We start from the raw sequence: 14,521 nt of genomic DNA, 5'->3' as shown, positions 1-14,521 counted from the left end.
TTTATTGTAGAATTATGGAGGAGCAATGCCTTTTCATTTTTAATTTTCATGTATTCTGAAATACTCTATCCTTTCCCAGGATGATGCCTTGCATCTTGTATGTTGAGTACTTTGTTGAACTGATTGATCAGTGCAGACAGATGCAGGGCATTGTTGGCTTGTTTTCTTTGCAGACAGTTTCTGTTGGCATGCTGCATTGCTTTGCTTGTTTGGGATAAACAAAAGCACTTTCTTGCCTGTTTTTTAACTGAGTCAATCTTCCAACTAAGGAGAGGATTTAATATACATTTATTCTGAAATATATATATGGGAGGTGCATGAGAGGAAGTATGTTTTCTCAGTAGTTGAACCTAAGCAGTCCCCTATTCTAACATAGTTGAAAGTCTGTGAGTTTGACCCCTTTCTTTAAAGCGATTGCTTCGCGGCATAGCGTGGAGCACTGTAAAAGGCTTTTGCCTTTTTTGAGATGCGAGACTATTAAAGTTGCCAGGTCTCGAACAAGCATAAGAATAAGTATAGCCGTGCTGCGTGGTTTATTGCATAAAAAAAAACTTTTGAATTTGTGGTTTGAGGGCTGGTGGTCCCGCTGACAGGTAACTCGAGCTTCGCCTCCTGTGGTGCCTCTTTCCAAGTTCTCTCGAGTTAGTGCCTCATACACGTTGCTTTTAGACCACGTAGAAATGGCCACCTCCTGATAGGTGGTGTACAATGGAAATCCTTTGGACTTGGTCAAATCAGTCGCTGTGTGGGATTACTTGTTTTTATTGCCCTTTTGGGGGAGACATAACAAGAATGTGTATAAAACCTTACATTAAGTGTACGGTAGCTTCTAACTTAACTGGGGTGTACAAAGAGGAGTTGTCCTCTCTTCTTATGCAAGTGCTCTATCAATTTGTTGTACATACAGAGCGATTAGGACAACATAGTATAAAAAAACCTCATTAACACATTCTTTAGTAGCATAATGTAGTGAAGTTGAAACACTGCGATATTTCAGTCGGTTGTCACCTGGTGGATGCATCATAGTGTCGTCTTGTCGCAGCAAGGGGTCCGGGGGTTATTGGAAGAGCGCAATAAGGAAGGAACAATGCGGAGGTATTACCCAGCTCTTTTGGTACCTACTGTAGTGAAAACAAATCTTCCAAACTTCCACTTTGCAAACAGCAGTCTCCGCAAAGAAAGGCCACAAAGAAAGGAAGAGAGGTGGTGATCTCTTGGGTTGGCTTTCATAAATCATTTCTAGGATGCAACGCCACCCATCTTTGTTCCCCTGCTGCTCCCTAATTTATCTTTTGTTTGTGTGCTAAAGTGTAGTATTAGCTCACAGAGCATATCTACAGATTGCCCACCTTTCTAGTTCCCTTTGGCACATTAAAACAGTCAATCACTGCTCCTCCTCCCCACCACCAACAGCCACTTTTCACCATGACTGTAACAAGTATTTTTCCCCTTCTCTTTCTGTCCACATACTCCGTGGCGTTAGTTCTTTACCATTCCTTTGTGGCTTGTTTTGAATCTTTTAATTATTGTGACGCCTGCTTAATGCCATCACCTATTTTGCCAATGCACTGAGTTAGCTATCTGACAACTCATTCATGAGTTGTGCGACCTAAAGTCTCGCAAGTGGCATGTAGCTGTTCTAGTAGTTGGAAATAGTGCGATGTTTACTTCAAGCAAAACTTGTTTGCTCACGTCTCGTTGATTGGGGAGGTTTTCTGTTTCCTGCGGAGACAGAGAAGAAAAAGTGTGTTGAGCAGGTTTGGACAGGCTGGAGAATCATTTTAAGCATTTGAATTGATTAGTCTCTCTTACCCAGTTGATGTTAATCAGCAGCTCTCTAGATCATGATAGCAGTAATGTTAAGATTTTATATTGGTGGTTACTCTTTTAAAAGACTGAGTAACATCGGCTATGTGGCTACATTGATTTTTAATGGCCTGTTTTTAGAAGCGTAAAAAGAGGTTTTGTTTTAATCTACTAAAATATCTTTTTAATTTTTCGTTTGTTCTTTCTGATAACACTTAAAACCTTTGAGATTTGACCTTCCAGGGCTGCTTTGGACATTTTTGTAGTGATATTAGTGCTTCCTACCTAAAATGACTTTGAGGAGCTCAGCATCTTAGCTCTGTGCCTCTGCAGTATAACAACCTATGCAGAATCCTTTTAAAGGCAGCCAAAATAAGACTAGTTGTCTCTGATCTCTAAACCATTTTTCTCCTGTGTAGTAAAACTTATCTCAAAGGCACTATGTATTGACATTTCCTAATGTTTGAGAGAATTTCTCTAGGTAGTATTGCCCATTCCTCCAAGAAACCTGAAAGTTGGAAATATTCATTCTTTGCTTGAAGTAAAATTATCTTTATATTTGTACTAATTGACTTTGCCTCTGCCTCAACCAAGAATAAATATCTCTCTCATCAGCTCTGTGTAAACATTTTGTCACCAGCATGGGTCTTTACTGAGCATGGGGGAAGCATTTGTTGCCTGTGCTTTGATTACCTCTTGATTACCTCTTAATTATATTGGCAGCATATTGTCAAGTGGAAGGTGAACGCTGTGAAGCAGAGGCACAAGGTCTGGGGCAACTAAAACGAGCTGCATCTCTTGAATCCATAGAAAAAATGCAAGAGCCTTTATAGTTTATTTTTCCATCTAATTGGAGAGATTGTTTTCGGTTGAGAACAGCTGCCAGTTAGGCTAATGGGATAGATTTCGCTTGGCAGTTGTTCTAATGGAAGGCTTTGTTTGACTCAAAACAGGGTGATTTAAGAACTTATTAGAGCAGGTAACTAAAATACACTGTATTGATTATCACCTATGGCCTTACGTCTGCAAATGTTCCTAGGAGAAGAAAAATTGCTTAGCGTATCGATGTTAACACATGATGGCCACAAGCCATGGAAGAGCACATGTGTGTGGAGAGTAAATTAGTTTCTTTTGTGTAAGAAGCCCAGCGGGTGGTGATTTAACTCACTAGCCTTTCAGAGTGCATAAATTCATATGTTAAAATGAAAAGTGCATGGAACGTCTATGGATAGAGTAGGGATAATTGTTTCTGGGGTGAAAAGTAACTGTTTCACTTTTTTAGAGGTGTTTTAGGAACTTTGGAGACCAAATGCATTTATTTTAGTTTGGTCCTCTTTTAGTTTGTGAGCATTTTGAAGCAGACTGTTAGCACGTTCTGTTTGCACTGAATCAGCCATAACAGGTTCCTTGGCCACTGTACGTAATTTACGTGCTGTTCTAACTGTAACACTAAAATATTGTAAGTCACAATACTTTAGCCTTTAAATAGTATAGTAGATAAGTGTAAAAACTGAAATCTTTAAATATTTTCTTTTCTTCTAGTTTAGTGTATGTCTCTCCATCCTTAGGGTGAGTCATGTAGACCCAATCCTTGTAAACAAGGTTGCCACGCAAAACCCAACTCGGAATTAGATTAATGGAGGCTGAGTTACTTTTCTCAGCGATATGTGCAGTGACACAGTTTCTGTGTCGAGGATGCGGAAAAGGAGAATTCGAGTGGTGGTGCAGGTGTATCCGTGAGTTGTGAGTTGGAGGGCTTGTCAGCAGGACTGCATCTTCCTGAGCTGATGTGACTTGAATACAGAGCCAGCGAGGTTTTGGATGCATGTAGAGAGGTGTGTGCTGAAGGATTATGGGTTGGAGCTAATCCAGGATTGAGTTCATTTTTCTAGTTTTAAAAAAAAAAAAAGGGTCATCCATTTTTGCATGAGGACAGATATATAATAAGACTTCCATTCACTCTGGCTTCTTTCTGTGTTACAGAGAGGAGCAGTTTCTGTGAACTTCAGCTAGGGATCTTTTTACCTTGCTCACATTTTGTTGGGCAGCCTGATGTGATGCTGGAGTAGACCTTCTCACTCGGAATAGTTTTCATATGTTACATCTGTCTTAAAAAAAAAAAAAAAAGGGAATATTAAGCATTTCTAAGCCAGTCAGACAACACTGCTTTGTCCAGATACTTGTAAGATCAGAATTTAATGTTACCTTGATGTTCCTTATGGATCATTTGTAATGACTTCTCTTTCCTCTTTCACCTTTTTCTCTAGGCAAGCGTGGGACCTTGCAGTTGATATTTGCCTTTCCCAATTACCTACAATTATAGAGGAAGGAACTGCCTTTAGGGTAAGTTGGATAATATCTCAAAATGTTGTGTGCCCGGTTTTAACCCATTATTTGAAACCTCAGTTCAGTGCATCACTTTTGCTTGTTGAATCTTGAATTGTTGCAGTTTAAGGGATTATATTTTTTGAAAATTGTAAATGTCTACTCACCTCACTTAAAGCTGATTTTAAATCTGTTCCTTTAAGTTCTTCACCACTGCATGATTCTGATGCATGTCTGATTCGGCCCACACCTGTTGGTGAGGAGGAAACTCCTACCAGTAGCAATGATGCCTGAGACCTGACTCGTAAAATTTCAGAGCACTCAGTCTTGACTAACGGTATTGTTACCAAAAAAAATCCCAACATGCCAGCATGATTTTTGAAATGAAAGACTAACGCAAAAATTATCTCTTAGTGGAGTTATGTTTATTTGAAAATCAAATAAAGGTTGAGCATATGTCCAAAGCGTTTTCTTAAGCATAGTATCTTTAATAAGAGTCACTGGGGGTTTTTTCCTCCTTTAGTGAATCTCAGAGAGCAGAAAAGTAAAATTTTTAATATTATATTTGGCTTAAATTCCTCTAATCAGAAAGGATTTTTCTCGATATTCCTTTGATATTTCATGAATGGAAACCTTTAATAATTACAGTACAACCTCAGTTACCTATTCCACTGTGATGTTTTCTCTAATTTTACAGTAACGTTCTTGCATTTTATTTATGTTGCCAAACTTCCAAAAGGTTTTCTGGCTGCGTTGCAGGTTGTCTCCAAAGACCTGAGTACAGGAGGGGAGCTGTGGACTTCAGCGAGGGTGGGGGTTGATAAAGATGCCCTAAGGCTTTTATGCTCCCGCCCCTTTTTTCCCCCACTGTATGTGCTGTATTTTAAAATTTAAACAAATACGATTTTTCCTTTCCTAGCTTATGTAAATTTTTATTTTGGGTCTCTAACAATGTCAGTGCGTGCTTTTATATTAGTCTTAGACCTCATCTGGGCACTCACTGTCAAGTGAGTTGAAATTTAGCAAATTGTGTGTGTTTCAGGGATGGGAGGAGGCAAACGCTTGCTAGGGATTAGACAAGAGATCAGCAGATAAAAGTGGTTATTCTCAACTAGCGATTGATTCAATATAGGGTGGAAGCAATTTACAAGCAGGTTTTTAAGCCTGACAGATGTAATTTCTTGTGTATTTTGACTAGAACTTGAGGTAGGTAGAGCTATCAGTGTGCAGCTGGCAGCCTGAATGCTGCGAGTTTCCAAGCTAGCCCGGGCACTAGACGTAAAGGCAGGAACAAGTCCTCTTCTGAGCTCTTCCTTGTGCTTTCATTTAAAATCCAGTGTGATTAATACCGCGTAGGTTTGTGCCTGTTCTGCAGAGAGGGGACGGATATTAACCTGTTGGAACGTCTCTCTGTGAGGCACCGCAGAAGGAGTATGAAACTTGGCTGTTTGTTTGGGAGGGAGTGGAAGGGGCTTAGTTCTACAGTGTGACAAATGGTTGGAGCAGACAGGCAGTTGCACACCTCTGATCTATTCCTTGTATTCTAATCAACGTTTTGCCCTCAAACCTCTTGATTTACGCCCGGCAAGAAGTGTTGTGTGTCAGAGAAGGTTAGCTGCTGCTGGCCAGCAGTAATCCTGGGAGAAATTGTCATTCGACGCAAGGCAGGGGGAAGGGGCGTTGTGTTATTGAGGTTAGTCAGCCTGTTTCATAACTAGGCTGGCAGAAGCAGCAATCAGTGTCTGGGATGTCAAATGCCCGGGTGAGTCACAGGATTACCTGCTGCCATCCACTCACCGGCCACGTTGGCTGCTGTGGGTTTAGAGTCCAGTCTGGCCCTGGATAAAGCAATTGATAATCTCTCCAGGGATGTTTTGTTTCAGCAGCTCATTATAAACCACGTACGCCTGGCTTCTGCTTATTCTCTAGGTGTTCTTTCCTAGTCAGACCTGGAAAATATGGTAACCTGATGGAGAAGGGCCTGCGGGCTCACAGCGCTCGTACTGGGGATGGCAGGGGAGCGATTGGGCTTCTGGAGGGTTTGTGTTGGTTTACTCTCCGTCCTCCCATCTCTTCCCTGCCTCCTCCCCCCTGATTTCTATTTCGCTGTAGATTCCTAACTGGAAGCTGCTGTGTGCTTTGGTCAGTACTTTCTCATACCTAGCTTGTACCACGAACTTGGTGTGATAGATGGCAAAAGGAACGTTTCTTCCAGCACTCCTGCGCTGGCGGGGGATGCTGATGTGCCCAAGGACTGTCTGAGTGTGCACTGCAGACTAGAGCGCTTTGGGGAATAAGTATCACATTTCCGGCCAGTCACCATCGGTGTTAGGAGATGAGAGATGCTCTGCACACTTGAGCAGGCTCCAGGGACTTAAAATGTGCTGCAGAATGTCAGATCTCACCAGGTAAACTTCCTATTTCATCAGCCAGTGTGGTGCACCCCCAAACAATCACATCTTGTTAGAGTAAGACTGTAGTTACGTCGTATGTTCTTCAAAGTATGCGGTATTTTCTCTACTTGTATTTGCTGTCCCCTGAACCAGATCCCTTTATGTCTAAAGATGCCACAAGCTAGTATCCTTTATATTTACTGAATGCCATTCAGATGCATTTTGTAAACAACGTATGATTGTACTGTCTTAAGTACTAAGTACCAAAGTACAACTGATAGGTGTTAGCTGATGGGAGTTCACCCCACCCCTCATATCTTTATTAGGGCACTAGTGTAAAGTCTATTAAATACTGTAGCGCTCTGCATGTTGTTTTCATGCTCATTTACCCACGCTACCAGGATATCTCTAATTAAATTAGTGGATTCAATATCTTAAGTAAATGTTCTGATTTTTGTTTGCCTATATGAAGTTTACTGCATTATAGGTGTCAGAAGTGATGGATAGCTAAATAAAAGGCTTGAATTAAAAAACTGATAAATAGGAGGCAGCCTTCTTACAGCCCAAACCAGCACATCTGAATGGCCACCTGTTTGTAGGAGGGGTTTATGGCAGCCAGGGAAGGCCGAGATGTGCATGGACATTTTGTTGTTGTTGTTGGATTGTATTCACTGTGGACTGGGCAGAGGTAGTGCTCTGTGCTGCTACGGGAGTGAAACTACCCCTGCAGAGCAGATAAACCCACTCTGTTCTATCTGCTTCTCATGTGGAAAAGATTAACCAGATTTCCCTAAGACCTTTTGTGATATCTTTTCCTGTTTCTCTACTCTTTCCTTCTCCTTTTTTCAAACACTTACATTAGAGAATGCCAGCATATTTAAAGGGAATTGTATCTGGTCAGTCTTTGGACAATTTTTATACATTAAAAAACCCCCAAACAAACATTTGCCAATTAAAAAGAATCGTTTTTGGAAACAATAAATTGTGAATCCATAGGTGCCAAAACTAGTTGTTTCACATATTTTGGTTTTTTTTTTTTTTTTTTAAACCAATCTTGCATTCCTCTTCTTGCTCCAACAGCACAGTCCCTTCTTTGCGGAGCAGCTGACGGCTTTCCAGGTGTGGCTGACCATGGGTGTGGAGAACTGCAACCCCCCGGAGCAGCTCCCCATTGTCCTGCAGGTGAGCGGCTGGGGCAGAGAGCTTGGCCGCAGCTGACTTCGGTGTGTTTGTGCGTGTCTCTCCCTGCCTGCTGAGTGCTGCGCTATCAAGCAGATGGCATTTGGGTACATAAATTACGTGGGCTCCTTCAGGATTAATTAGAGCTGATTGCATGTTTGCTAGACCTGTGCAGATGAAGACAAAGTGCTTTTCTTCCCCCATACCTTCACTCTTTGTTGAGCAAAACTTCCTGTTATAGTCCGTTTCCAGCTTCAACAGTATCAGGCTCTGCTGCCTCCTCTTTTGCTCTGAAGTAGCAAGACTTCTTCACAGAGTAGCACATCTTTGTTGTTTTCTCCTGTGGTATCTCCTCTTACATGCCAGCTCTGTCATACAGAGACTTCATCTTCTCTCTGTTTTCAGCAAGTGGAAGTTACTGCAGTGTAAATAGTTTGGAAATGGCTTTTTTTATCTGTCTGGTACAGCCTGGAAAGTGTTCCCTTTAATGTGATCCTGAAATTTTGCTGCAGGAACATAGAAACAAGTCTCTGAAGACCATGCCTGGAAGAAATGTAGAGTTCTGGTCATAAGCATTTGCTCAGACTAGACAAAGTTCATATGTATAAAGGAGAATTAAATCTAGGAGAAACATAACACCTAATTTCAAATAATATTTTATGGCAAGGCGCATGTTACAATTGTCATCTGCTCTTGCCCTTTCCTCCCCAGGAGTTTGTATTGACAGAAATATAAACCCTTGTGAAAGTAGCTGTGGTTTCTTCTCTACCAGGCAGCAGAAGTCTTTCTGTTTAAAGGAACAAGGTTCCAGTCACTTGTACAAGGCTATGTGATTTCTTTCACTAAATGTGAGAAGACTCACCTTCCCTCTGTTAGCTACCAGCTTGTTTTCTGACTGACAGCACCATCAGTCTCTGTAAGACCAATTCTTAATTTCCCTTAGCCTCCCAAACCTTGAGAGATCAGTTGGATAATCAGATGTATGGTTTATCTCTGTCACTGCAATGGGGGAAGGCAGGCTTCTATTCTAGCACCACCTTTGCTGCTTTCCAGTGAGTTATTTGGCACCAGAGGGCTCTGCAGGTAGCTTAACCTTGCAGTGGAATTGAGAGGTCACCTGGCAAAGGAACCTGCTTTCCTTCCTGGAGCAAAAATGAGCTAGGGCAATGTAATTATTCTTATAATTAAAGCATATTAATTGTACAGTGGAATAAGATTGCTTGTTAACAGGTTTGAGGTACTTTGAATCAGAAACCAACTGATGAAGAGAGGGAAGGAAGTGCATTTCAGACCCCTTTTGAGTGTCTTTTTGCTTTGACCCCTTGGGAGCGCTTAGACTACGCTGCTGTAAGCCTAACAAAGGTTGGTTCTGTTTTCCCATTTTAGATGTGCCCCTGGGGAAAGAAGGTATTTGAGTGCCAGGGGCATGATGCCAGCCATGCAAAGCTTGGATTTGTCAGGGACAGGGAGACGGTCCTTTGTAAATGGCCTTTTATTGACTTCAAGAAGTTGCTTTCCGTTTTGAATTCTTGCTGTGCATGGGGCAGATTGGACACAGGTGGCTTCCTGGTGCAGAGGAGAGAGAAGTCATCAAAGAGAAGTTAGCATACGCACAGCCTGAACGAGCCTGAGTAGCAGATGCTTGATCCTTGTGGAGGTACCTCCTGCCATGCCATCTCCAGTGCACATAGACAAGAGCAGCACTTACTCCGCAGAAAGCCCTGGGGAGACCACTGCTGCAGTCCCCTTCTACCATCTTGCATTTGTTAGGAGATTCCTGCTAAAATGTGGACTGTTACTTCTAAATCATCCTCTTTTGTCCTGCTTAACCTCTAACTTGCATGTGTGGACATAATTAGCTTCCCTGTCTTCTGTTTAGGAATAATGATGGACAAATGTCAGGGAGGGATGTGATGCAGTGCTGTGTGCATATAGTGGCACAGTGTAGCAATTTTGTAATTTCACTAAAAGTTCGTAAATCATGCATAGACTCCTCACATCCTCATCCAAGTCTCTAGAATTTGTGTCAGTTTTGGCTTCGGGTTATTGTGCAGATCAGTTTGGGAAGTGGGAATATAAAAACCTGAGAGAGAGATTGATGGCTTCTTTTGTTTTTGAAAATAATGAAATGGAGCTTTTAAAATAAGACACAATTTGATTTGGTTAAAGGTTCTTGTGGGATGCTGGCAGTGTTGAGATGTGGTTTTGCATCTTCACCTGGAAATCCTTTTCAATTATCATCCATTTTTTGTTTCCCCCAGCTATGACAGAGTTTGTGGATTTACTTGGTTTTTTTCTGAAGGTCAGATAACAACAGCATTGTCAAATTTGTATGCCTCCCATGTCTGCATAAGCACCCGGCACCTAACATGTTCCTGTCTGTTTCAGCTGCCCCAGCTTCTACCATGCCCTGGTTTCTATTACTGCTTTAATCTCACACAGCTGCCCCTGTTACTCTTGTGCTGGGCATCTTTAAAGCACATTGTTAATCGTGCCAAGTTCTGTAGTAAGTTTATGGAATAGGCTGGTGCCAGCTAGGGCAGGATGAACAAAATCCTTTCTCTTATGACCTGTCCTGAGATCTCAGCTCCGATATTCAGAGGTGAAACACACTGTCCCTTGTAACCACGTTTTTCTGCTGGAATTTCTCTGCACCACTTCAGTATCTAGTATCAGTCGTCCATAGTATGAGACATGAGCCAAGTAATTTAGTTATTCTTCAATATTAAACATGAAAAATAATTTAATTTGAATATGCAGTGTGGAAAAACACTGAGAAAGGGATGGAATTGGGGAGCTAAATCAACGAGTCTCTTTCTCTGAGACCCATGCTGAGGGATGTTACTCAATTTAAACTGAGGATTAAACGTTGCATTCCAATATCTTACATCTGTTAAGGAGATTAAGAACTGAAAGTCTGTCTGTTAATATTTCACACCAGGGTAGGTATAAGCCAGTAAACTACCACCTCATTATCGTTGTCAGACTCTGTTTTAATGAGATTTTTATTAACGACTAATGTGACCTTTTGCTTCCCTCTTAAGTCTCTCATATCGATTTGCCAAGGAAAGCAAAGCCTCTTTTTCTGCTTCTGAGCTGTTTTGAGTAATGGGAGGCTGGGCCTTTTGCTCACCTTTGAATCCTTCCTGCAGATACAATCGTGTTCCTGCTTTATTGGGGAAAGGCAGGTGGTACGATGAGAATATTTGAAATCCATAGGGGCTGCTTCCATCTAGCAGAGCTATGCTGCATAAGAACCACTGCGCTTGAGAGAAAAATTAGCAGAGGGAACAAGTGGAGCAATGATGTGGAGACTGAGGATAACTGCATGCCTAGGAAAAAGCCTGTAAGTGTCTGCAGAAACTTCACGAAGGAGAGCATTATCAGGAAGGGGCAGCAACCTGTTGGTGACACTGTTCAGTGGGGTGAAAGTTTTCAGCAGGCAGGGCTTGTCTTCCAGCTTTTTTGTTCAGACCATCATTTTGTTCAAAGTCGCGTAATGATCCTGAGGTCCTCTTACATTTGCTCTGCAGTCACAAGGATTTTTGTTCTTTTTAGCAATAACCGTTATCCCTCTCCTCTGCAGGTGCTGCTGAGCCAGGTACATCGGCTGCGAGCTCTTGATTTGCTGGGAAGATTTTTGGACCTGGGTCCCTGGGCAGTTAGCTTGGTGCGTGGATGTTGCATATTGTCTTGTAAAAGTCTAGTTTATCTCAGTATAGGCGATAAATACAAATGATGATTTATGGAAGGAAGATGTGGAAGATATTCCACAGATTTGACAAATGATCAGTGTTTCATGTGTTCATGTGTGTGAAATGAAGCAAGCATCCCTAAAAGAAAAGTGGTTTGTATTAATCAAAAAGGCCGAATAGCTGCTTGTTTGCATTACAACAAAGAGGAGTTCCTTGGGAATAGTTTCAGTGTAAAATATTGTAAGGGACAAAACAGGAGAAAATATCTGGGACAAATAAGAAGGTTTGTCATGTAAAATAAATAACAAAAACCCAGCACGTTTATCATCTGTTCTCTCGGCTTACTGGCTCCATCATTTTCTTCTGAAGAGAAGAAAATCTATCTATTTGGTTTCTGGATTTTATAAGCTCTTCTGAGAAGGTGGCAGCTGCCCTCTGCATTTTGGAAAGTGGCTAGCACAGTGTGGATAATAAATAAGAATTAAACAGAGGAGCAGTTTAAAATACTCTTGTAAATGGAGCTATCTGTTGATAAAAGTGATGAGATGAACCACCAGCTGGCCGTGGAATAGCTCAATGATGGGACTTTCTTAGTGGTTTTCTTTCCCTTCTTCCTTCATCTCAGCCAAGACTCCCGTCCTTCTGCATGCCTTCGCAGAGAGCTTAGCCCTCAGTGGTAGGAAGAAAGTATGCATTAAAGGTGATTTTAAGACCTCTGGATTATAAAATTCTATGAGGATCAAAACATAGCTGCGGGTCAGCCACGGTGGCCTTTGCTCTGGCTATTACGTGCTTTATAAACCTCGTTGGCCGTATCACCGGGTGATGCTCGGCTGGTGCCAGGTTGTGTGGGTGGTAACCCCCCGGGAGCCCAGCGCCGCAAGTGCAATCCCTCACCATACGTTTCCTTTACATTGTGCTTTGGGAAGGGTATCTGCAATCACGGTGGGGTTCTCAGAGATTTAAAGTGTTGCGTGTCCTCCTGTGAGCATAGTCTCTAATCCCACGGAAAAGGCTTGGTAAAATGTCTGTCAGGCAAGAGGCCTATTTAATTTCCAGTGGGAAGCCTGTAATTATTGAGCTTTTGCAATATGTTTACTTGTGAGAGCAAATGGCCCCATCTGAGGAGAGCACAACGTATCATGAAGCATAAAATAATGCAGGCTGTAACAAGTAAAAGCTAGTGCTAGATTAACTCGGAGTCTCCGTGGACCAAATGAGTCTGAAAATATCTGGTGACATCCAAGATTAAAATGAGCACTAGACAAATACACAGGGATCCCCTCTTTACTAGAAATGTATGAAATTGTTTTCTACCAGATTTCTCATCTCTGTCATTAAATATGCTGCATCTTCGCAGAGTGCTCAGTCCTGCACCTGCACGGTGCTGCCTCTGCAGTAAAGCTGAGCCGTTCACAAGGGTTTGCTCTTCTCTCTGGCTCCCCAGGCCCTGTCTGTTGGCATTTTCCCGTATGTGCTGAAGCTACTTCAAAGTTCAGCTCGCGAGCTGAGACCACTCCTTGTCTTCATCTGGGCCAAAATTCTGGCAGTGGACAGTGTGAGTACTTCTGAGCTTGGCTGTTTCTTTTGGGTTTTAGCAATTCGCCCCCCGTTTGCTTTATCCACTTGCATTAGACTTGAGACTTTCTCCTGAGGTACTTCAAAAAGATGCTGTATTCTCTGGAGACCAGCATATTATCTCATTAATTTATTTGACTTGTATGAAAGCTAGCTTCTGAAACTTTGTGAATGAGAAACCCCCATTAAGGTGCTGACACTGGGTGGGTTGGCTGCCCACCTCCTCATACCTGCACAGGATGAAAGCAGGTTTGCTCTGTCTATTAGTGCTGCAATGTCACATTAGCATCTCACAGTTCCTAGTTCCCCTTTGGTTCTAGGGTGTAGGTTCTCTAGGTAAAAGCCACCAGATCTCACTGATTGCATCTTTATTGGGGAAGATATTGCTTTGCTTGCTGAAGGGTCTTAAAATCCGCTCATATCTTCTGTCACATATTCCCAGGTGAGAGCACACATGCACATGCTCATACTCTCCCTCAATTTGTTCACTTTAGGTTCTTATCAAACTTGTTTTGTTCAAGACCATTCCTGTCAGTTGTCAAAACAGGCTGTGGGTGGTCTTCAGACACAGAATTTTTCTAGAAATAAAGCAAAGGTAATTTTTGGTGACTTTAACTTGTAAGTCCTGTGCCAAGTCTAATGCAGGTGCTGATGCATTGAAGATGGTTGCCATAGAACTATTTGCCCCCCACAGAAGAGAGGTTACTCCTGTCATGGGTCCACGATTCTGATCTTCTCTACAATATTTTCGCACCTTTAGGGATAAGGTTTAAAAACTGAGCCCTGATTTTTAAAGACGGCCTTAACCAGAGCTCTGGTTTGTGTGGTTTTTCTTAATTAATTAAGCAGATAAGTAATTGTAGATAAATTTGTATAGACATATATATGACTCCGTGGTTTGTGGGTGCAATTAGTTGAGCAATGTAAAATTATTAGGAATGGTGCACACAGTTAATTGCAGGCACGATTATAAGCCGATATGAAATTGTCTGAACTGCTTGTGGAAGTTGGATCTTGCCTATTTGGGGGTTTATTTTTGTTATGTCTCTTCCATTTCAGTATGGAGAATAATACTGAATTTGTTGGAATTTTTCCCCACTGTTGATCTAGCATTGTCAGGTTTAGTTTTATAAATATATTTTCATTAACATCCTAAGAGGATTTTGGAAAGCAAAGAAAATGAAAACTGTTCATCTTAAAGCTACTCTTGAAAAGCTTATTTTTGATGCATGCCTCTCCATGGCTGACGCTTCAGCCCCAGGTACGTTTCAGAGTAGTCTCATGTATAATTTACACAGACTGTCGTGCCATTCTTCACTTTGTCTGGTGGTGAAGCCAGTTTGAGAGGGCTCTTTCCCCCTTATCCTCTCCTGACGCCATCAGTATTGCTCCCATGCTCTATTTTATTGCCCCACTCCTTTGGTAGGCTGTGCTTTAAAACAAAACAACAGCAAAAGTACTCTTAAATTTTGTATTACTCTTTCTTTCCGCTGTCTCGCTCACTAGCTCCACGAAGAAGTTGTGCAAGTGAGATAGGAGGAGGGG

General features: G+C 41.9%; 1 protein-coding gene across 2 annotated transcripts in view; it reads left to right on the top strand.

Moving 5' to 3' along the window:
* RPTOR (regulatory associated protein of MTOR, complex 1) overlaps positions 1–14,521 on the top strand; it is a 162,328-nt gene that overhangs the window by 84,910 nt on the left and 62,897 nt on the right. For both annotated transcript variants that reach the window (XM_009324534.1, XM_009324533.1), the window contains exons 10-13: positions 4,074–4,149; positions 7,605–7,706; positions 11,290–11,373; positions 12,846–12,956. In XM_009324534.1, coding sequence (XP_009322809.1) covers positions 4,074–4,149; positions 7,605–7,706; positions 11,290–11,373; positions 12,846–12,956 — 373 coding nt within the window. The remainder of the gene's footprint in view (positions 1–4,073; positions 4,150–7,604; positions 7,707–11,289; positions 11,374–12,845; positions 12,957–14,521) is intronic.

Source organism: Pygoscelis adeliae, unplaced genomic scaffold (genome assembly GCF_000699105.1).
Source record: "Pygoscelis adeliae isolate BGI_AS28 unplaced genomic scaffold, ASM69910v1 Scaffold445, whole genome shotgun sequence".
Classification (NCBI taxonomy): domain Eukaryota; kingdom Metazoa; phylum Chordata; class Aves; order Sphenisciformes; family Spheniscidae; genus Pygoscelis; species Pygoscelis adeliae.
Note: the sequence above shows the minus strand (reverse complement) of the source record. Positions and strands in the feature narration are given on the sequence as shown.